This window comes from Protopterus annectens, chromosome 6.part1 (assembly GCF_019279795.1).
Source record: "Protopterus annectens isolate FY-2018-M chromosome 6.part1, PAN1.0, whole genome shotgun sequence".
NCBI classification, from domain to species: domain Eukaryota; kingdom Metazoa; phylum Chordata; order Ceratodontiformes; family Protopteridae; genus Protopterus; species Protopterus annectens.
In genome coordinates this window covers 409,555,643-409,580,329 of record NC_056738.1, presented here as the reverse complement: position 1 = coordinate 409,580,329, position 24,687 = coordinate 409,555,643, and the positions used below count along the sequence as shown (strand labels likewise).

The window sequence follows — 24,687 nt, the reverse complement described above, 5'->3', positions numbered from 1 at the left end:
CAGTCAGATTCAGGAGGCAAGATCGGCCCTTCACAAACCCAAACTGGGTGGGGTCCAGTGTCTGGAGGTTGCCAATGTCTTTGTTTATAAGTTCCATGATGATGCATTCCATGCCCTTGCAGATCAGGCTTGTCAGACTGATGGGACGGTAGTTCCCGGGATCCCAGGTGGATCCTCCCTTGTGGAGTGGGATAACTGTAGCTGTGCGCCACTCAGTGGGCGCGAAGCCTGAGGTGAGGCTATGATTAAACATGTCACTTAGGTGGGGTGCCAGTTCATTTTGTAGTTCATGTAGTACACAGCCTGGGATGTCATCTGGTCCCATGGATGCTGTATTCTTAGCTTTGGAGAGTGCTGTTTGTACCTGTGTGGCTGTGATTATCGGATTTTGGCAATCTTTTGGTATTGAGATGGACCCTTTAGGGGGTGAGAGGGGAGTGAAGTTGGCACTAAATCTGTCTGCCAGGATATAGCAATATCCTTGGGATCTTAATGATACTTCAGCAGAAATGAACACTATTTTAGACCTGTTAGTTGCAACCATGTATGTAGTCTGTCAATTTTGTGCATCTCTGCTTTTTCTACCATTGTCTGTTGGCCATTAAGCTGTTATCACAGTCACTCATCAGGATCTTCTCTCCATGTGGCGAGTTTTGGTGCCCATTGTTTCCATTCGTGGTAAGAGTGAGAACAGACCATGTCACTGCTAGCAGACAGTCATGAGAGGATTTGTATGTAGTTCTCTAATCCCACTCCCTTGGTGATGACAGTAGTGTCACAGAAGTAGCTGCTAATGCTCCACTGCACAAGCATGTGTGTCCAAATGTCCCCTGCCAGAACTACCAGCAACTTGGTTTGATTAGCCACACCTTCCAACAACTATGGTAATGCTTGTTAAGGACCATCTTCTGCCTACTTTGGAGTAGCATCGCAAATGGTGTGAGAACCGCTAATATTATTCCCACCTCTGGCACATGTTTGGTGGTGACAGTAGTGTCACAGAAGTAGCTGCTAATGCTCCACTCCACTACACAAGCATGTATGTGTCCAAATGCCCCCTGCCAGAACTACCAGCATCTTGGTTTGATTGGCCATACCTTCCAACAACTTTGGTAATGCTTGTTAAGGACCATCTTCTGCCTACTCAGTGTGAAAACCACTAATATTATTCCCACCCCTGGCACAGGTGTGCTGGTGTAAGTGTATAATGTGATGTAACAAGGTATAAGGTAGTCTTCAAATACTGCAGGTACTTCTGACCACATTGACCTGGTACTTTGTGTTTGCTGTTTGTCGGAAATTTCTTGGCATGTGTTCTATAGTTTGTAAATTAAATGCGTGGCTGAATCTAAGACTGACAAGTCATTTTTGAGGTGCATAGTGCCTGTTAATCTTTCATCGTGGTAGTGGTTGGTGGGTAATTTAAAACAGTATCTACTTGTGGCTGCTGCCCTTATTTAAAGTATACTCTTTTTGAGTTCCTGCTTTTAGCAGTATTGCAAGTATATTCTGCTTGAGATTTTATTGTTGATGAATGCATCGTTACATACGAGTAATGAATTTAGTCTGTGTAAATGATGTACTGTACTTAATTGAGGAAGCGGGTTCTCTTGTCAGATGAGTTGCATTGTGGGTGTAACATGATGATCTGAATCAACAGAAGCCTACTAGATATTGTGGTTTCATCCATTCGTTATTCAACCACATGTGCACTAATTCCTAGAAAAGTGAATACTGAGCTTGTGTGATGCATCTTGCCATGGCTGGTATTTTTTGTTTAGTAGTAAACTTTTACAAGCCATATGGAAGAATAGTAACATGTAGAGTAGTGTAACACAAGCAAGTAGATTTGTGTAATCTTATCTGTATGTATTCTTGTATGGGGAACAAATGGATTGCACAGTGGCCTTGCAGTATTTGCTGCAAGTGTATTGCTGAATACGCAGTGCCCAACATGTATTTGTAGTGTGCCTTTAGCACACCAGAAGTTGGGTACTTGACCCTTCTGTATTGCTGCATTGAGGAATTGTAGAACTGTACAAAGACTCCCAGAAATGCTGATGCTTCAGTAACCAATGCAAAAATTTTGGTTAGTGGGGCTTTGATAATATTGCCATGTTTCATGAGGGTCCTGGAGGATGGTTTCAACTGGTTAGGAGTTGTGTGATTTTGCTTTCAATGTGGGTGTGAATCTTGTGAAATTAGGGAGTCTGTCATAGTGGCTTTAGTAATATATGTTGCACTGCAAAGTATAACTTAATTTTTCAAGTAATCCTGTTTGAGGAGGATGCTGAACATGGTACCTTTTCAGCAAATTGTTTCTGTAATTGACTATTTTTACATCTGAAGGAATAGTTGAGGAAAATTTTTATAGCGAAGTTGGGCCAAGTGATCTGTGTATTTTGACCAGCAACGCAATAAAGGTGTCAGGGTAGTTGTAATAAGTCGTCTTCTCAGAGATTTAAAAGACTGCAAAGACTTGCCAGTGGAAAACAGTTCATCTGAAGACTGACTTTGGTATTAAGACTGCTCCTGAGGCTAGCTCGCTGTATGCTGCCAGGCCCTGTCGTGGTTGTCACTGGCACTATAGACCACATCCGGTTGCTTGAATTGTGCATAGGAGCACATAATAGTGTAGCACTCTAAGCTCCTGTGCAGAGAATGGGAGGGGGGTTCAGAGCAGCAGCTAGGTATATTGTGTATTTACATAAGGTTCCTTTTTGCTACTGCATTGTGTTTGATTGTTATGCCTCTGTCATTTCATAAAAAAAAAAAGATAGAGGAGGTTGGTGGTTGTCAGCATAATTGAGAAAGGACTGAAAAATTTTTGCAGTAGCAAGTTTTCTCTGCACCGTGGAGAACTGTACTGCCAATGGGGATTTTCCTCCCATGCTGTGAAACTTGATGTTTGACAGCAAATGTGTTGCTTAACTTTTTATTCTTTGAAGGTGGATCACTGACAAGTACAACGTCATGTGATTATATGTTTGCTGTCTCGTGGATTCCTGGCTGAGACGCACGTGAATTTCATGGTGTACTTGTATACTCTGTGCTTGGAATACAGTGTATAGAGTATAGACATGACCTGCATGCAATACAGTGCATTGCCTACAAAATAGAGCAAATCCGCCAGTTACTTTTTGCCCCATTGTGTACACCTCTGAATCACTCGGGGCTTTGGTGATATGTAGGTTCATTGTATATAAGCTTTCCCCCACTCTGCACCAGCATTTATGAATAACAGAGTTGTTTGGGCTTGCTTCGCCTTTCTGCGCTTGGTGCTGTAGTTGGAAAAAAAATCTGTGGGCTCCAGCAAAGGCACATGCAAACCTTTGCATGGCCACATGGTAAACGGCAATGCTTTGGGAAAGGGTGCAGAACTCTACAGCCGTTGCATCCTTAAGTAGCAGTTTTACAATGGTGGGTATACATGATGTCCTTTGGCAAGTTGATGTATTGAGCGTGCCCCCTTTCTTCGTGTGCTAGTATGTGAAATTGTGTATGTCCTTTTTAGTGAAGGATAAAATAAGTAGTAGAGGATTTAATATTTGTATTTGGCCATGATGATACATTTTTGCCATAGCAAGAAGTCAGTTTGCCATAAAATTGTTGGATATGTCCTTGAAAGAAGTAGTTGTCCAAGCCAGCAGATAAGCCTGTACAGTTAAGATGAATATGAGAGACTTGCACTGGCTTGTATTGTGAGGTGATATTTATATAATGAGCATACTTGAGCTTGGCAAGTGAAGACTAACACAAATGTGAGGGGGCAATTGCTTTAGTGCTGTCTGACCATGTCCTTTTCTTAGTATCTTGCAATGAATAAGAAAAGTGGTGAGTTGGCACTGTTGGATGTATCCATATACAGCATAAGGTGGCAAATCGGATGCATCAGACAAGAAACTGATTATAACATTCTTATGAGTCTGAGGTCTGCAGTAGTATAGTCAAAGAACTATTAACAAGGCTTGAAATTTATTTTTAGGAATGATACTTTATAAAGTAGGCTGCTTTGCTCTCTTGCATGAGTACTTGTACTTGAACGTGACATGGTTGAAGTTTTATCTTGTCATACATTTGATCTCGTTTTAAGTAGTCTGTAATTTATCAGTTTTTGATAGTTTTGTGGCTGTCTAAAGTACATATTTTAGTTGCCCCTAGGTGACAGTATTGCCACTGATTTGCAGTCATTTGAACATTGTACAAAACTCTTGCCACTTAAAATTTCACGAAAAAGTTGAATAAAATTGGCCCGCACAGGCATTTGGTGTAATGTGCCCTGGATTCATGTAATGTACCATTAGTCCTAACTTTGGAGTGTGTATGCTATTATGTTAAAGTCTCCATTTCTTAATAGATCTCTTCCCGTGGTGTAAGAGAAGGACTAACATTCTGTGTCAATACTCTTCAGTATTCCAAGAGTAGTATCTGTCAGAAGTCTACATTTAAACTGCAGAAGGCTAGAAAGCAAGAGCTTCAGCTGGTGAGATTTTGCTATTATTGATCACTGCTGACTATTTGACTTTCTTGGAAAGCATTTTAATGAGTCCTGTCAAACATTTGTTTTTTTACTGTTGTTAGTCTAATGGGATGGCGACTTGAAGGTGCACTTGCCCGTGGTATAGCTGCTGCTGGTAGTGACTTGCCCATGGTATAGCTGCTGCTGGTAGTGATTTGGTGGAAGTAAAGATCGAGCAACTTAGTCCTTGCAATAATTTCATAATTTATTTTTGGTGTCATGTTTTGAAGTATAGTTGGTTTTAGAATAGTTGGTTTTAGAATTGTATGCAAAAACATGCATGTTTACTGGTTTTACTAGGTACTGTACTTGTGGCTTTAGAACTAGTCTTGAGTTTCACACTTAATTTGTTCCGGTGAGTGCATATGTCTTTAGTGTTTTCTATTTTCAGTTTACTTGTTCCACCAACATGAAACATATTTTGCACAGAGGTCTGCACCATTGCTATGGATATGTCAATATGCTGGGTTTAAAATACTTTGCTACTTGCGTATTATCGCAACCACATTCGTACCACCTTGTTTTTTTCCATTCTGCTCTTTGCAGTACAGTATTTTCATACAAGTGATAAGTCCTTGTACTGTGGACAAAAGCACTTGATTTGAACATTAAACAGAGGTTCCTTTATTCCTGCATCCTCTGTTATTTTTTTCATTTTTTAGTTTGAGTTAATTATAACGATACATTCAACAGGTTGTAGGCTTGTACAGTGGAAAGGAAATGAGTGGAAGTAGTTGGAACAGTGAGACAGGTACTGGGGAGATTCAGATGCAAATGTCTTCATAACGGTCGTGGTGGTGGTTTGGTAGTGGAAGTGTGAGTTGGCGTAACAGAGCCAGTAGAAGACGCTCTGCCACTACCTATGACACAACTGTGTGGATTTTCACAGTATGTCCAGATTTTCACTTCAAAAATTTGGTCTGTTCCTCATAAATTTGTTTTCTGGCTAATCGCTTGGATAATCTAAGGAATAAAATTACTACATAATGACGCGCTTGATTTTCTGATTTATACCATTTAGAAAATACATTGTAACACAAGACAATGTTATTCTAGCTACTTTCTAAGTTTGTAAGAACACTGTTTAAAGTCTGTCCCTATTTTTGGCCCTTCGTCCCACAATTATGTATGGTTTTGTCCAGATTCCTTGAGCTAAAAAGTTGAGAGGTATGAATTTACGTGAGATGGTGATCCTCGTTTGAATCATATTGCAATCTCAAATATTTGTACATCCCAGGACAAATAAACAATATGTTTTTGAAGGATATGCTGATTGTAAAACTAAGAATTTGGTATATATAGCTGTATGTCAAGGATGTGAAACTTACTATGTGGGGAAAACCAATAATATGTTTAAGACCAGAATTTACAAACATTTATCAGATATTAGACTTGGTAATGAGAGCATAATGCTTTGGCATTACATGTGAAGGATAACTCTACACATTCATTTCTATTTATGGTGATTCAGTTTCGTTTACCAAATTGCCCCCCCCTGGTGTTTGGAATCACAACCTGTATGTGCTGAAACCAGGTGGATAGTTCGATTAGGAGCAAATAGGTCTCCTGGTATTAATGGGTATATACCTTTAAAAACCCATCCTAAAGAAAAGGAAGGCTTTTTTTATTGAAATGTGGTAGGCTGGTATTTATTTTAAATATGTGAGGTTTTATACTGTGTGTTATCTGATGAAGGGCATATGGCCTGAAAGCGCTCATCTGTGGAAATAAAGTTTTATGGTACTTTTATCAACGTGGTTGTCCTCTGTTTGCTTGTTTTTGGTTGTTTGGAATGTGGTTGCAATAATACTTAAGTACCAATACTTCTATATATTAATCAGCAGCAAGGTATAGGAATTACTTGCGTTTTCCATTTCTAGATCTTTAGCTCTGGTTTGCTTTTTGCTTTACCTCTGGTCATAGTTGTTTGCTTTCCTTAAGATGTATTAGCTTTGAGTTTTGTGTTGTAGGAAAGGGTTCTGAGTAAGTGATCTTTCGAATATGTTGTGCTTAATAGTTAGGACCACGCTGTGGGGCTTTGTGCATTTAAAGATAGAGAAGTAAGGTGTCAATGATTGGCCTTTTAAGTGATCGTGAAGAGGTTCTACTGAAATTTGTCTCCAGTTGTTAAATTTGTCTCCAGTTATCAAATCAGCAGCAGGACAGAAATCAATCTGCTTTTGTGATGGTGACCCTTCTCAACACTTATCAGCCGCAGTGATTTCTTGGACCAGTAGATGGTCTGGCTTTATGGAAGCTTTCAGGGAATTTACCAGCTATCTTGCAGCATTTACAGTTGTATGCTGCTGTTGCTAAGATGTTTACTCAGGAAGGTGTCTGGAGTTAAGTCAGATTTCAGTGTATGGAAGGAAAACTTGTAGCTATGTATACTGCTGTTGTAATGATATTCTGACTTAGGTGGTTCACTAAGTATGGAGTCTTGCAGTCTGGAGGGGTCCACAGAGGTGTATGGAGCATATGTCTGTTATTGGTTGGATACTGCATCCTTTTTCTGGGCTGTAACCTAGAGAATGAATGGGCGGGGATGGAAGTTGGTTCTGTTCATTGACAGATGGGAGTAAGAATGGCAGTTTGTTACAACTGAGTGAAATACAGAAGGTAGTGTATAGTGCAGCTGCAATACAAGATACCACAACTGTCCACATACAGACTGGTGATAGGCATACAGAGCGAGTGGAGCAAGGCAGGAAAATGTGCCTTTTTTTAAACTATCAAGTAAGGATGAAGAAATATGGCAGTTTAGTGTTGAGTGTTTTTTCACTTGATGGGTACAAGTTGACTGGGACTTGCTGGGTGGGAAGCTTTTATGTCATTCAGTCACTTTATATATTGCAGAAATGGGTGAAGTGGTGAGGGATCAGAACTGTGCTGAATTGTTTAGTCCATTCCATCTGGCTTAGTGCTCAAGTAAATCTGCTCCTTGCATAAAGGAGCAAACAATCTAATGGCTCTGCCACCAACAGTGGCTTGTAGAAAAGGGAACATACTGTGCTGGTACTGCATGCATCAGTGATTTGGGATTGTATGTTTATGGGGGGCAGAGGATATGCTGATGTGATAATACTGTCACTTGGGAGTAAGTCACTGTCTTGATGTAGTAGGTTGGGCTGTATTTCAGAGACACATGAATGAGTTGAATTGGTTGGAGAAAAATATATAAATCAAATTTTGTGGGTGAAGTGAATGAATTATACTGATGGAAACAGTTGTACTAAATGCATAAGGATTCAGCAGTCTGAAAGTCTGTTTTTGTAATTTACAGTAATAGTATTCTGGGAGATTCAAAGTTGAAGTACATTCACAGTGGCCATTCTTGCACTTTCAGAGAAGTTGGCTTCTATGTCCGTAAGGGGTAGTCTGAAAGGACAGTTTACATGATTGGCCTAGCAATTCACATTAATGAAAATTACATTTTGTGCGTCTGAGAAAAGTTGAAATGCACTGTGACACTATTTTTCACTTCAACACTTCTGATGATTTGATTATGACCCAGATGGTGGCTGTGCATATGTGTTGGGGGAATGTGGACTCTGAAAGGTTTTATTTAACTTTAATTATTGCATTCTTAAGTGTTTGCTTTGGATCAGTCTTGTTAATGCTAGTAGTCTGCATGTTCCTTATAATACAGTTGTGTGTGTAAGTAGTACAGAAATAAGCAGCAGTAGGACAAGAAAGTTCTAATTGTTGGAAAGAATACAGTGAAGGAAATTGACACAAAGACTTTGAGTGTGGAAGAGAAGCAGGGTGGGAAGATGCTTGGCTGTATATTGAAATAAGTAGTCACAAGGGGAAATGTCTTAAGGGATTGCATTGTAACAATCCAGGTAAAACTGGATTGGTTGGATGTCATGAGACAATCTCAATGAGGTTGCCTGGAGTGCAAGGGGTGACTCTTGTGTGAGGTATACCCATAGTTTTGAGGGAAAAAATGGTGTTAACATGTGGTGGGTTAAGTGGCAAAGAAAACAAAATAGTGTAGAGTCTGAAGAGAAAGTTGGGAGTTTATGCACACTAGTGCGAGAAGTGGTACAGAGTTGGTAGGGTGGATTTAGGGAGTCTACTAGAGCAGATTGATGTTAATATGTGGTTAATGTGAAGGTGTGCTGTAGACAGAAGTTTTTGTGGAGGGGAAGGGGGAGCAGATGCTCAGTTTTGCAGTTTTCTAACTGAAATGAAGAATAATAGTATTCCCTTGTGTGAGGGAAGTGCAAACTGACACGTAGTAGGGGCAAATTGATGCTTCACTTCATGCTTACTGTTTGGATCGTGCGCGGTAGGTAACCAGCATGAAATGGTACTTGAATAATTTCAGAAGTAATGCTGCATGGGATTGGGGCTTGCCCTTCTAATATCAGCCATTCTGACTTCTAGAGCAACAGGATGGCCTGGACTCTTTCAAAGGCTTTCAGGGATTTGGCCATCTGGCAGAGATGGCAGCTGCAAAGTCAGTTGCTTCACTTTGCCATTCTTGAAGAGTATATAGATGGAGCCTTTAAGTCATGCAGTGGTGGATGATAGTTGTGTGGCAGCTGCTTGGTCTGTTGATCTTTGTAAGATAGGATATTCATGTGTCTTGAAACCACTGTAAAGGGTATTTTTTTAATGTAGGACTCTGCCTAGGACACTTATCACCAGAAAAAAAGTGGCTGGACCGATCAGCAGGCTCTTCTGTAAGAGCAGGTATGTTCCCTGTAGCATATGCAGTTAGCTTTTCCCTGTTTCTAGAGTTGCATTGATCGATCTATCTATCTTTATTTAGTTAGTTAGTCTTTCTGGGACATTTATGCATGATATAAAAGATCTAGAGAAGTTTGGAGCAAGTCCTTACCTTAATTTTATGCCCAACATTGGATATCTACTTTTCTTCAAGAGACTGCAAAAGAAGTTCCAAAAAGGGGCTGAGTCATTTGGGGTCTGATTTTGGGGGTGGAGTTTGTAGCCTGCAGAAAATTTGATTCCCCATGTGAAACTGAGTCACCATTGCTCAGCAGTAACGGTACAAATGTGTGTTGAGAGAAACTGCTCAATGATTTTATTTCAAAATACTAAAAGCATTTGTGCCCACTGAAATAACCCATGGTTAAGTGGCATTTGACATAAGTGTGTAATAGAATCCCTGCACTACTTGGATTTAGAGTGCTATGGTTGTGTTTAAAATTGACGCTTTCTACTTTTTCTAATACATTTAGAGTTGAATTGCATAATGACTTTCCCATTTAATGAGGAATCTTTAGATTTCTTTTTTACTTTGTATGTAGCCTTACTTGGATTTTTCTCCTTACTTTGTAGTTGAACAATGCAGCTGTTTGTTCGTGGTCAAACCCTGCACACTCTTGAAGTGTCTGAGCAGGATACTGTTGCCCAGATTAAGGTAAGAAATTAAAATTGATACTAATTGCATTAATCCATTTTTCTAGTGGAGCTTCTGGCCTCTGGTGTTTTGAGGAGTAAAGTTAGTGAGTGGTGGTCGTGTTTTGAGTCCTGTTCAAATTACTTGGTTTCTGTTGGACATAACCTTCCTTGTCTGTCTGCTGTCATTCTTCTTCCATTTTTGTACAAAGTTTGGGCATGGTTTTATGTTGGCTGCAGTTCTTTACTGGTGGAAGTTGTTGGTTTAACCACATGTCGTGGCTCATAATGTTCCCCGGCTATTTTATTTTACCCTAAGCAGATTATTGTGCCCTTACAGCTGTCCTGGCTCATCCGCTTCTGGGCTTTTGGCATTTTCTAGATTGAGGAATGGTTTGGCTTTGTTCCATGTCTTGTAAGGCCTATAACTTGCTACTTTGACATCTTTGGGTTGCACCACTGTTGGGGAGACCTTTAATACTTTTTCTCATTCTTCCTTCTCTTCTTCCTTGTCCACAATTTGAACTTTTCACTCTGACATTTGCTTAAGTATTGAATAATGAACTGTCGTACTTGACATATCAGCACGTTTCAATACTACTTGAAATTGTATTTCGTCTAATTGTGTGAATGAGTGGGATTTTGACTGCATCAAGGAAACATTTTCCTTCCTTCTGTATTAAGTTTTGGATTTTTCTTAGTATGTTGATATGATTGATATTGTGTTTATCTTGTTTTAATGATGATATGTGTATTAATCTACATGTCATGTGCAGTAATTGTATTTATGTATTTGCAGTGTATTGTAATGTCAATTTTCACTTTTGTTTTTTTTTTTCCCCTTCAGTGTAGTCCCTAGTAATTACACGATTACTCAATTTGAGACATGTACATTTCCATGTGTTTGTCAGTACAATGTTTGCGTGCACTGTGCTATAGCTGCTGGTACTCTTTTCAGTACAAGTATGTGATTTGGAAGTTTTCTCCAGGAGTCTGTGCTAAGAGGATGAGAGACGTGCAGTGTACAGTTAAGACAAATTAGTACAAAGCAATAGTCACAAAGTACTGGGACACATCAGAGGCTTGAGAGGTCTTTAAGAAACTGAGAACTGCTGTAAAGCTTGGCATTAAATACCATAAGTTTAGGCTATGCTGTAAGAGAATAACTGTGAAAGTATCCACATGAGCAGCGATAATGCATTACAAATTGAATATTTTACTGTGCCCATTTTAAAATATTGATAGATTGGCCTAAACTCTGGATTGATTTTTTTTATTCCTGGGAAATGCTATTCAGAAGTAAGAGACATGAGTGAACAGTTTTAGTGGCACACTAGGCTGTGGTTTGTTATTGTCAAACAAAGTTGACTAATTGAATCTAGCCAAGCTGGAAATGAGACTCTGGCTCACTGTGATTGAGGGGAGAAGGGAGGAGTAACTTGCCCAGGAATTGAAACTTACAAAACTGCTCCTTGTTTAGTCTTTTTTTTATCTCAGTAATTTGACACTTTTGCAAGCTTCTTTCAGAAAATGCTTAGTACATCAGTAGAGACATTTGTAAAACTGTATGCATACCAGTCAATGACACACGAGCTGCAGACTCTCAAACTTGGCATTTTTTTTCAGGTGTTCATTCTAAGTGAATGGAACTCTAGTCTGACAGAAGATGGTAGGGCTATTTATTCTCGCATCTGTGCATTATGGGACATATTTAGCTTTCCAAAAGTACCACTATGTTTGCCCCCATGAGGCAGATGAGTAAAAAGAAAATAAAAAAGGGGAATGGGTACTTATTTTGCTGCAGGCAGCTTTGTGAGGTGCAGTAAATCATGGCACAATGTGTTTTTTTTCATCGTTTGCCTGTAGTCCTTTAAATGCTTTCAGAAAACGTCTCTTGGTCATTGAAAGAAGTATTGCTTTTATTGCCCGTTGTCCGGTTGTCTCTGTAGAGGCATGAGAACCAGGCACGTTTCTCTGGCAAATGTATGCTTCTAATAGAGAAACCTATTTGCTTCCCTGTAAAATTTCTGTTACTCTAGGTCCCTTGGCTTGATCTGGTAAGAAAAAACCTTTTGTTTTTTTGTTTCTTTGTATCGTGTTGTTTTGACCAGACTCCTCCCCCCCTTTTTTTTTTTTTTTTTTTTTTTATTACACTGCAGCACCTGCATTTTTTTTTAAAAATGAACAAGGAGAAAGTATGGGGGAACAGGGACACCTGTTTACTTTAGTATCCCTATTACACTGAAAATAACAGAGTTTTACTTGAGCATGCAGGTTATGTTCTGCATTATAAAAAAATACTACTGTTAGTTTTGGATTTTGATCTCCATTTTTCTGGTAATTTTGTGTTTTGTCAGCCAGTAGTATTAAACTTGGCAAAGCCTTACTGTGTGTAGGTAATCCAGATCCTATATCCCAGGTCAAAAGAATCCTTTCCTTATATTAATTTGCTCCTAGTATTTCTGACAAAGTACTCTGTATAGACTTTTTTTTAATCTGCCAACTTGTTACACATTTGACACTCATCTGGCATTTGCTGTCTGTCTAAAGGAAAATTCTCTAAATTCTGCTTGTCATATAAAAATGCATTTGACAACATCATAAAAATTCTGGGCTGGGCTGCATGTTTGGAATGTCCCCCAGATTTTCCTTTTTTAAACTGCCTTTCTGATCCCTTTCCAGTCTCTTCTGACCATCTGATACTTGCTTACTAGGGCATATAAAATATTGCTTTATTTATTTTTTTTTTTTTTTTTTTTAACAGCAGTTTCTATTCTAGCCTCAACAAAAATCTCGACCAGAGCTAGTCTTTCACTTAGCATGTCCCTATCCTTTTCTCTTTGCTTATACTCTGCTTATAGACTCTCTTTACTGCAGTCCGAACTTTTGTCTCATCCCACTCTGTTACCTTTAAACTAGTGCAGGCTGAAACTAGTGCAGGAAAGTTGTATTGCACCTATTTTGTTTAGAATTTGATTAAAATTTCTTAAGGTATGACTTTTATTTTGTAATGTAACTGATAGTAAAAGTTTTGTTTTTGGTTTATTGGGCTCTTCTAGTTTATTTGTGTATGATCAGAAGTGGTTGGTGGACTTGGTTGAGAACTGGTCACTACCTTCATAAAGCATGTTATGTATAATCTTGCTTGAACAGCCACAGAGTTTGGCGTTTGAGACTTTAGTTTTAACACTTTTTTTGTTGTAGTGCAGCTTTTGTAATTGCCAGGTATGTAGTTAAGCATGTCATTGGCTAAAGGGTTTGAGTTTGAATGCTGGGCATGTAGGATTTTGCAGAGTGCATTGGGAGATGAGGAATTCTGTGGGCTGTGTGGGGGAATGTATAGGAAGGGCACAGACAATGCTAATCTGAGATGAATGTTATGGGGACGAGGCCCAAAGTGGACAGGTAGTGATTTGCCAAGAGTCCTGTCAGGAGAGGACAGGGTGGGAGGGGTAAGAAAGTGGTGTTTGCTCCTGGAGGCAGAGGGGTAGAGGAAGATGATGGGAAATTGTATGAGGAGGAGTCATCAGTAAACAGTGGTTGATGGGGCTTCTAAGAAAGGTATAGGAGGGTGTACGGGATATGATGCAGCACAAGATGTATTATATGGCTGGGGCAATTGGGAAGGCGGCTGCTGGTAGTGTAACTAGTATGGGTGAAAAGCGGGATTTGGTGGATGAAAAAAGTAAAGATTCTGTACAAGACTGGAGGTAGGGTAAGTGAAACTAAGTCCTTGGCCTTAGTATGCGAATATCTGTCCTAGTAAAGGTAGTAGACATTTGGCATATACAGGCATTTCTTTCCTCCTTCAGGGCAGTTGAGGTGCCAGGCATGGCCAGCTAGTTTGTAGAGATGGCAAGAATAGGGTGCTGTCATTGTCAGACCCTCTGCCTGTATGAACTCTCTCTTGTTTGAAGGTGAGAATTGGGAGACTTGATTGTATGGTTTTGACTGGGGAGAATAGTTTTGTGGTGGTATTGATGGACACTTGGCAGATGTACAGTCTGAGATGAGCTCCATTTTTATTCTTTGAGTACTGGGCATGGGAGGATAAAGCCATGACTGACACGAGTGACCCAAGTTTGATTAGCAGTTCTGGCATCGGTTGGAGTTGGCAGTGCAGCTGTCTAATGCTGCTCCTGTACACTGTGGGGGGGCAGAACATAAGGGAGGAACAGATGTAGGTGACTGAGAGGCTGGTCAAGGAGATACTGGGCAGTGCAGAGGTTCTTCTGTTTGGCGAACAGGAAGCAGTAATGCAGTAGAGAACGTAGTCTGTACTGATATCTCTAAAATGGGTCACTGGTGAGGTGTTGAGACTTGGAGATGCTGCCTGTAAGTGTTTAGGGTCATGTCAGGAAATTTTTAAGGGTTTTATTAAGAGGATGCCTTATTCACATGTGTATGGCATTTTAGAGACCACTACCTTTGGTATCAAACAACTTTTAACTATATTCAGAAGTGTGTAGTAAGTTAATGACACTGCAGCCTGTTTAAGACTTGCTCTGCATTCCCAAATTAGTGACAAGTTTTGGCACTCTTGGTAGTGTAAATGGGCTTGGAAGATGCCCCATTTTAAAAGGAGGCACCTGATGATCCATTTGCAGGCTGCCAGTGTCCATTTTTAGAGACAAGTGCCAAACCATGTAGATTGTGTATGAGCACTGTATTAATTGGCCTGGGTCTGAATGGGTGTAAGAAATATCTTGTGGCACTTACTGCTCCCACCTCCTACATTTCCATCCCTGTCCTCTGGAGAGGGAAACCTCGTTTCAGATTGTGCACTTTGCTTGGCTGGTGCTACAGCATCCTAGGCTTGTTACTGAATTAATGATGTTGGTATAGCTCGCGATCAAAAAAAAAAACTACAGAGATCTGAATGGATAGTACAAGTACATGGGTTTATAAACCTACATTTCTGTATTTGCATTTTAAGAATGTTTTTGGTTTTATTGGGGTCCTGTTTTGGTTTTTGTGATTTTAGTATTGCAGTTCTCTCTGGAATGTTTTATTCCCTCAGGCTCGTGTTGAGTCACTGGAAGGTATTGCATCTGAAGATCAAGTAATTCTGCTGGCAGGAGTTCCACTGGAGGATGAAACAGTCATTGCACACTGTGGCCTAACTGAGCTGTTAACTTTAGATGTTGCTGCTCGTTTGGTTGGTGGTAAGTTCTTGTTAATCTCTAATAGGCTGTTTTTGTGTAGTAGGTGGCCATTTACTCTCTTTTTTTTCAGGAGCATGGCCATAGCAACTGATGCATACAAACCAGAGTAAGGTAGAATGCAAAAACTGGTGGAAAGCTTGTGTCTGCATCTGTTTGGCAGATGCATTGGCCTGGACTTTAGTTAAAAAAAAATACACAAGTCCTCTTATTTTGGTTCAGGCCATTTTGCCTTATAGGATCATAGGAGGTTACAAGTTGAAGTGCCTTAGAGCCTTTTTAAGCCTAGCCGTTCATGTCTGTTTTCCCAGTCAGTGTCCAAGAGCTAGAACGGCTTTGGTATATGCCTGTACTTACTAGTTTGACTTGGCTTTACGGTCGCAGATCTAACTTTGGGGAGGGGGGGTACCTTTTGTAGTGGTTAGCTGACTTCCTATGCTGTCATCACCACATTCAAATTGCTTCTGCTAGCACAAGCAATAAAAAATGCATTCTGCAGTAGGGCATAATTCTTAATATCTGGTTTTCTTCTGATGATATTTTTAGGTCTTTGTTTTTACATTTGGTGGGAACCATGTTTGTCTAAAATATGCAAGCTTCCAAAGTGTTCTGTGGGTGGTGGATCATGTACCAGGAGAGCAGTTTTGTTGGTGAGGAACATTGCCTCATACACTGTCTTTACCAATACTTCAATCTGGGCACTAGTAAGTTGGAGAAGAGAAATTTTGAGAGCGATTCTGACTTTTTTTCACTGGGTAGTAGAGGTTGAGCATGCCCAGGAGAAGTTTTGTTTGACTCCCTTCCCATGTAGTAGCCTTGCAAAAGAGCAGTGGATCAGGGAAGCTGGGCATGTGCCACACTTCTTCTGTGGTGTGCCTTTCCACCTTTTCCCCTTGTTCCCAGGTTCATAGAGAAAGCCAAGAGCTCAATACTGGCTTTGGCAAATTGTTTGGTATTACTGTGGCTGTGCCATCTGGAGAAGCTTCTTAAGAGGATTCTGAAGGGTCTTCGCATAACTCTTCCCTCTAGTAGGCCTCATCTAGATCTCCGTGGCTCCCCCTCCCTACGGGGCCTTCTAAATGGACTGTACCCATTGTTAATCTCTTGCAAAGAATTTCCTGATTGGAGTTATCACTTTTTTTTTTTTCTTTCTTTATGCAAACTGTTTCCATAACAGTTACCAAACAGCACTTGGCAATACAGTGTACTTTGATCGTATATGCACAGAGTAGTAGTAGTACACTTTATTAGCTACAACGGACCAGTCCTTTTTTATATGCAATTGACAGATTTCACTTTCTCCTTTTTTGATAGGGAGGGCTATACAAGGCCCAGCTTTGGAAAGCTAAATATTTAAGTACACTTCTGAGACATGCACACTTTTTTTAGTTGTGCACTGTTTTGTTTGTTTTGCACTTTGAACTAAGTCTTACTTTGTGTGCTTGTATTCTTGCTTGTTTGGTTCACTGATCTAGTGTCCCTGACTTTGCACATGACCTCTTGCATCTGCACTTAGTACAGAGTACAATGCCAAGATTATCTTCTGGTGTTTTGTGTATTGTGTTTTAGCTATATTGTTAAATAACCTTTTCTTCTCACTTAGGCAAAGTCCATGGCTCTTTGGCTCGTGCTGGTAAAGTGAGAGGTCAGACTCCTAAGGTAAGTAGATTGCCTTTTGCTCTATAGATAGTATTGGATTCAGTGTGATTTTTCTTTCAGCCTGCTGTTTTTTTTTTTCCTGGAGCAATGCTCTTATGAGCTAGCCAGAATTCTCAGTTTTGCTTTTAAGTGTTTACATAGCTGAAAGGTGAAGCTTTATAGTTACTGGTGTGAAGTGAATGTATATAGTTAACTCTGCCATTGTTGGTCCTGGAAAGCGTATGATACTATTCAGAACACATTAAGTTAATTTGCAGTTTAAATGTGTACCACTCGTAACATATTGCCTCTCTGTATATGAGGTTCTAATTAGTGGCTTAATTGCAAAGTGCTTTGGTCTGAACAAGTGGGCCACTTTCACTTTTGGGAGTGAAATGTAGGCTGTTACCATGTAATATTGCCAGTAGAGTAATTGTGGTGTAAATAGGACATTTGGTGAAGCGATACAGGAACGTGGATGTACAAGATTTGCTTAAGGGATTATATAGCCGGGGGGTGGGGGGTTGTGATGCTGACCTGTGTGCCTTTGTGTTTTCTCTCTCCAGGCAGCCTTTGCCACTTTAACTGTAAATGACCCTGGTCTATGATTTTTACATTGGTGGGAATATAAGGATCAAATAACAGAGACGTAGAAAAAATCAGTATGCCTCCCCTTTTTCTGTAACCATTAACCATTTGGAGATGAATGTACTTGTGGGGCAGATTGGAGCGCATTATTTCTTGTGTGACCTTACTGAAAGTCTAAAAGGAAATAGTTTACATGTTTCATGACTTCCATCAACTTGGATCTCTCGGGATCTGATGAGGGAGTACAATGCATTGGCTCAGAGCATGTATGTGTTTAGTAATATGAATGACATTCTGTTATTTCTGTGTAGAAATATGTACTGCCTTTACCAATGTAACTTTACAGCCTGGTTGAGCTTGAATTTGGTAATTGATCAGTGTCTTCTGGTAAAGCTAACTAATAAATTTTAAACTGGTCATAGTCAAACCTAGTGGTTGACAGTAATTTTGAATGGAGTTGCATCCAACTCTTGTTTAGCCCCAACAACATATGCATGCCTTTTAAAGAATAACTGTATAAAGTCAGATGCAGAAACAGTAATGTTACTAACTTCCTCTTAAAGGACAATATTGACTCGTACTACAGGTAAAATTGTCATCCAAGAAGTGAGTAAATGTTATAAGCTGATAATGTCAGATGCACTGATTTGTTTGAGAAGTAGAAAAAACAGTAGTGGAGATGCAGGTCAACTCTTTCAGTGTGAGGAAATCATCATGTGGTGATCCAGATACATAAGAAATTAAAAATGGAAGAAAAACAAATCAATGAAACAGTTTTGTGATGGTCATCCAGCTGGTAATCTTCTCATTTTGAGCTTGGCTAATGCTGGATGTGGCCTTCATTCCTGAAAAAGGAAAATGCATTATTCTGAGTGACTTGTCTGTTTTGTCATTCCACCTTTTACGTAAGGTGGTACAAAAAGATGCTTGTTTAAGTGCTCTGTAGTTTCATAAACCCAAATCGAATTAAGTAATTAAACTATGTATTCCTGTGTTTCTTGGTTGAGCACAAATGTAGCTTACAAAAAGTACCTTCATTTTCAGTACTGCCAGTAGTAATGTAATTCCAAGAAGTGAAATTGTTTTACAGCCTGCCCCATCTAGTGGTTCTGTGCTCTAAAAGTAAAGGCTGCAGCAGCATTGGTGCTGAAATGCTGCACTGAGCAAGAGAGAATGTAGTGCACGAGCAGTCTACCTCAAACACTGCTTCTGTAGAATAGTTACAATTCTATACCAAGACACAGATATCGATCTCTAAATAAAGTTCTGAACATGGGGTTTGGCAGTTAGCACAAGGGGACTAAAGCTATGTGCTTAGTCACTTCCTGTGCCAAGGGTACTGTGGTTTTGATTCTGTGCGACTTGGCACAAGTAAAGTAACTTGTGCTCCCTGGTTGACCCTTAAAAGGGACATTTTGTCCAGTTGGCTTGCCCAGTTAATGTAAGTGAAACCAATTGTAAACTGAAGTACGTAAAATAGTGCTGTGTATTCTCCCTAAATTGTCTTAGTACTTCTCTGATAAGTGGGTCTCCTCGTGACATAAATTTTCTAACCAGTTACTTGGAAGCTACCCCAGAACAAACCCGATAAAAAACTGTTTTGTAAGGCTTACTTGCGCATTTAATTTAGCAAATCTTGCTATCTCAGACAAATGCTGTTTGTGACAAAGGTTGCATTTGTTTTCTAAATACCCAAACCCGGACATATGGCTGTGGTTACTCAAAGTTAGTTGGTGTTGGCTTTTAAACTTGTACTGAAAGAATCGGCAGAAGCAGGTAGTAATATGTACTTTCGCACATGTTCAGCTTTAAGTTGTCAAGTCTGCACTGCTTCTGGTCTTTGCCTGCAAGCATAGCACTAAGCTTGACTAAGGTCCTATCATCTGCCCAGGTAACTGTTTCAGTTTGCTGCATCTGTCGACTGCAGCAGTTGAGAAACTTCCCTGCCTACCTCTTGCAGTAAGGTAACAAGTTGTAGTGGGAAGATATTTCCCCCTCTCCTCACAGTAGTTTGGAGATATTGCGCAGAACTGTTGATGTTGGCTGCAGTCACCCACTTAAGAGATCCAGCGCCTTAGTTTCCTATAACCTAGTAGAGTTTCCACAGTGACTAAATCTGGTGCTCACTTGAAGTTGCTGCTGTCAGCTACACTCCATTTGGAAAAGGGTGTGGATGCAGTTGTAAGGCTGAAGTAAATGCTTCTGCATGTACATGGAGATCTGTGAAAATGTTTACCGAAGGAATTTAAGTTTTTGTCAGAATCTAGGCTGAAAATCCATGTGCGTGCGCAGTGTACTTGATAGGAATGCAGTTAATTCTGAATAGTAAGTTGTGTGACCTACTTTGGAAATGCATAGAAAGCACTTTTGACTGGTAGATGAGTAAGAGTGTAGTTATGGTAAAAATGAAATTGTATTATGCCAAAGAGTAAGAGTGTAGTTATGGTAAAAATGAAATTGTATTATGCCAAAAGTTTTTTGGCTATAGAAGTTTTAGGGATGGACGTGAGAGGGGCATTTCTCTTTCCACTAGCCCTAGGCTAGGCTTCCTGCTGTTCTACTGCAATACCATCTATTTGTGGCGGACTGGAATGTATGTGTGGTCAGAAAAGCCTTTTACTTCGATCACCTCATAAGTAAAGGGATTGAATCCATAAAAAGGAATGTCTCTGTGTGTGTGTCTGTCTCTCTCCAAACATCTGCACCAACTAGAAAGGCCACAGAAATACCTCACAAAGAGAATCTATGGCCTGCAAAACCTGTCTTATGTAGGCAGGCTGAAATCACGATCACTCTACTCTGTAGTGTACAGATTGCTCAGAGGTGATCTCTGTCTTGCCTACAAGGAAATCTCAGACCCTGCCTTTAGAGATGCTCCATATCTGCAAGTCTTAACGCCTCTCATTACCCACTTGAAAGGCCTGAACCCAATATGCACCATCAACATAACCTGCTGGAGAGACAAGTTTGTCTTCCAGAGGCTGCCCCGTCTCTGGAATAGTCTTCCCATACGCTGACCCTCTTCAAGCTCAAGCTTGATGAATGGATGGGAAAAAAACACAAATTTGTCCCAGGTGTTCCACCTGTATCCCTCATTGACAGGGGTGACAGATTCTGACTGGTTTCTTTTTGGGGGGGGGTGAAACCTTGGCTAGGCTTGTAAGTGCCCTAGGGCCATTAGCCTAGTAACCTGCTATGATCCTATGACTGAGAGCCGTGCTATTCTGAGTTCCATAATTTAAAGGGTGTGTGGTAATGCACCACCATATAATTGCATTAAAAACATTCTTCCACATAACTACTGTTACGGAACTTAACTTTTGGTCAGCTTAGCTTTACGCAGGGAATGTTTTTAATGGATGGGGGACTGAAACTCTGTTTGCAGTAGTGAGGATATGTTGAGGGTCCCAGAAGGGAAGCATAGAAGAAATTTAGTATTTATTTTATGTGGCGATTTGAATTCAGTTGTAGGTACTCTGAATTTTTATGCGTTATTCTCCGGGGTACAATGACTTGGCCAGGCTGCCTTCTATCACATCCAGTAACACTTTCTAAAGTTGCAGGATCTGAATTAAAGGTGAAAATGCAACTGTGACACTGCTTCCCTCTTCTCTGTTAAGAGAAATGGGTAGTGAAAAAGTTAATAGGAAAGATGGAGTCTTCAGAAGCTATGTCATTGGCCCACTTTTGAATGGAAAGATGTGGGGGGCTTGCCTCCCTGCAGAAAGCTCCGTCATATTTTTTTCCTTAAAAACTGCATGAGTTACTGATGTATTTGGGTGCATATGCTTATTGGTTTGTATTTACTTATTTCATAAGTTTTTTATGTTGAAATGTTAAAGCGCATTTGTTTAGAGGTCATGCTTTTTGGAATAGCCAGTAGACCTGCTCTAGTTAAGCCTTGCATGAACTTTAGTCTGCAGTTTTGGAAGGTTCCCTGTTGTAATTCTGGCACAAGTGCAAAACCCCAGAAGGTGGGGCATATACAGAAGAACTGTGAATTTTAAACCTTGCAGCTCCCTTTCTTTTTTTCTTTTCTTTTATTTTTCCTTTCTCTCTACTTCAGCAAAATGCTGATGGCCGTAAATTTAATCTCATCAGCTCATTCTGCTGGTACAGAGAGGTCATTTGGCAAAGCCACCCTCTTTCTAAACCAAAAATTAAAATTTGCAGTTTTTCAGCTGCTTTTACTGTCTACCTCTCAACTGTATAGATTTGTTGCAGACTGTCCAGACTCCATCATTTTTGGTCTGTTTCTCATAAAATTGTGTTTTTTCTGGCAAATCTTTAGTAAGTCATTAAGGGTTAAAGTTTGAAAATAAGACATTTGAGTTTCCGACTGCAAACCCTTCCTAAAATTAATGCTAATGCAAAGCCTATTCTATCAATTTTTCTAAGATTGTAAGAACAATATTTAAAAGTCCCTATTTTTGGGCCTTTGTCCCCCCCCCCCCATATTGTTTATGGCTTTGCCCAGGTATTTTGCTCTAAGAGGTTGAGTGGTATGTTTAATGTATTTGTGTTTAATCCTGCTTTATTTCTTTTTGTTTTTCAGCTTAAGTATTCAGTTGCATTTATTTTGTTAGTAGCCAGATTAAAATGCAACTGTTCTAAGCCTTTTGGTTTAAGCAGTCTGGCTTCAGGCCGGTTTAAGCAGTCTGGCTTCAGGCCAGTTAATGTAAAATAACTGTAAAATAAGGTGGTTTGTGGTCTACCCCCTTGTGGGAGGAGAGGATAGCTTCTGCCCTTCTGAGCTGGGAATTACTAGTTGAAGGCTTATTGTGCCTACTTATTTGAACTCTTGAAATTGGTGCACTTTGTTTGCTAGTTTGCTGTAGCATAGACTCCATTCAACTTTTTTCGTGCGACTTTAACACTAAACCAGGCCATCTTTTGAGAGGGTTCTCTTGTAACCTAGTGGTGGGAGTGTGCAGTTAACTCCTCTGATTGGAGGTTGCTGGATCAGGGCTGAGTTTTGATCTTTTTATTGGCTAATTTTGTTTAGATTATTTTGTGCTTGTTTGCTACATAGCACTGCATTTGCGCATCGCTCACTGCAGTGCAGCAGTGGGCGCTGTTGGGGGTCATAGATGTGCACACTTTTGCCTGCAAATTTTCCCTTGGTGCTCCATCGGGGAGTTGTCGTGGTTGTCCCTTACTGACAGGTGATACATTCACTGACGCTCCTGAGGTACACTGACGCTCCTGAGGTACCAACACAGATCTACCAAGTAGCCCTTCATATTTTTGTCCACTTCTTCTGTCCTGTACTTTACCTGTTCGTTCCTGTCCTCCCTGTTTTCTGACCACATCAACTTGCCTAGAATTATGGATGGACAGTTTCCCATAGTTTCTCCAGCCAGCTTGGTTATGAGGCAATTGCTGCCTCAGTATGCCCATGTACACTGGCAGCCCAGTTCTAGTCTTCATTATGTGAAAGATGCATCTATATCAAGAGTCTAGAATCCAGGCACTCGCTCACCAGTCAAGTCCATCTGATACTAGGCATGTTGTCAGTATTCACACCACCTCTCTTGCACCTAAAAAAAACAGATAAACCTACATATGTAGAAGTCCTTGCAAGAAGCTTGCCTAAACATAAAGACCTCCCAAACACAAGCACACGGCACATACATTGTGTTTATGTTCTGCAGAGGATGTAGTATCACATGCCTGTGTATCACCAGTCAAGACCCTAAGGCATAATACACACACACAAAAAAAACTGTCATAGGTGACTCAGTTGTGAGATGCAGATAACTCTCACCATGTTGCATAAGAAAAAGGTCGCTGTGAGGTGCCACAGTTTGCCACATCTCACACACATCTCTCAACAACAGACACCTCTCAACGACAGGCACTGTTATGACTGCATCATGGTCCATGTTGTGAATGACTTGAGACGTACCTCACTGGACTGTGAGAGACATGACTGACCTCTTGGATTGTATCTCTGGCAGTATGTCCCTAGCTTTAAGCAGCATTTTACCTTCACCTAGGATGAGACCTCAGTACAAGCAATAATTGGCTTAGTTTCTGGTGTCAAAGGGGATCCAGTATGTGTCAGCCTGGGGTTAGATGGTCGACAGACCCCTATGCTTTGCCAGCGATGGTTTTCATCAGTCACCCATGGGATTTCGGTTACTGGCTAAGGCTCTTGCCATTCCCATAGTGCCTTTTTTAGGCAGTGTCACAAGAAGAAAAGTTCCTGGTGTAGAAATACTGTCTAAACATAACTTCAAGGTTATGTTGCTAAACCATAGAAGTCTTAAACAAAAAAACTGCACTCGCTGGAAGCAATCCTCACACTGGAAGATGCTAACATTTGTGCAGTCAATGAGGCCTGGTTTTAAGGCTATGGAGAACACCCCAGCTATACCGGGTTACATTTCCTTCTACACATTCAGACCACAAACTGAAGGTGTGAAAACTAAAGGAGGTGATTTAATAAATTTTCATTAAATAAAAAGCACCTTTAGATTAAACAGCACGATTCAAGTGTGATTGAGTGTAGGTAAGACCCTTCTTCAGGTCCTTGCCAGCTGTAGGACCCACTTCATAAATCAGGACATCAAGTCAGCCTACTTGGATCTACTTGAGTCAGTCGGGATACAACCAAACACCCTGGTTTTGGGTGACCTTTAGTTACTTGCCAATAGACTTGGTTAAATTTGTGTTCTAACTCGCTCGCCCAAAGGGTTCCTGGACTTGGCTAGCTGTTCCAGGGTATTGAAGCTGACTGACGCACACCCACAAGGGGCTCATACATCCTGGACCTGGTGCTCATCAACATGGGGGGGGGACTCTGCACCACCCCAAGTGTGACCATCCCTGGTGAGATCTGACCACTGATTTAGTTTCTTGCTAGAAATAGTTGTAACAAGACCCCCCCCCCCCTCCCAATAGTAACAACTAGACTAAACTTCTCCAAAGCCATTTACAACCTCTCACCTGATGGCATAAATAGCTTCATAGCTCCTCCCTTCACTGATGGGACAGACATGTGCTGAGTTGTACACCAGTGATTTATTCAAGCACCTGTACAGTGGTATTGAGACTGTCATATCTGATGGAACCAAAGAATATCTTGAAAAACAACTGTCTGGACAGTTGCCATTAATAGACTATATAATAGGAGAAATTGCTGTCTAAAGGGTAGGAAGGAATGGTCTCAAAACTGGAAACACTCCCTCAACTTAAACAAGCAAATATGACTCTCAGTGAAGTCCTCCAAAGTTAACTAGGAATCCAAATTAGCTTCCCTAACTAAGGCTCACCACAAGGTGTTCTTTGCCAAGGCCTTTGACACACACTCCCACTCGGGCATCATTGATGAACTCGCCCAGGTGGGTTGCAGACTGGCTCACTGATAGAACTCCTATGATCAAAATAGAGTACTCCAGCAGACTA

General features: G+C 40.4%; 1 protein-coding gene across 4 annotated transcripts in view; it reads left to right on the top strand.

Moving 5' to 3' along the window:
• Positions 1 to 24,687, top strand: part of LOC122805600 (ubiquitin-like protein FUBI) — a 49,178-nt gene that overhangs the window by 7,181 nt on the left and 17,310 nt on the right. For 3 of the 4 annotated variants that reach the window (XM_044075833.1, XM_044075834.1, XM_044075835.1), the window contains exons 2-4: positions 9,830 to 9,911; positions 14,910 to 15,054; positions 16,655 to 16,710. In XM_044075833.1, coding sequence (XP_043931768.1) covers positions 9,837 to 9,911; positions 14,910 to 15,054; positions 16,655 to 16,710 — 276 coding nt within the window. In that variant the 5' untranslated portion in view covers positions 9,830 to 9,836. Of the gene's footprint in view, positions 1 to 9,197; positions 9,221 to 9,829; positions 9,912 to 14,909; positions 15,055 to 16,654; positions 16,711 to 24,687 lie in introns of those variants that run through there. The other variant, XM_044075836.1, reaches the window with a different exon arrangement.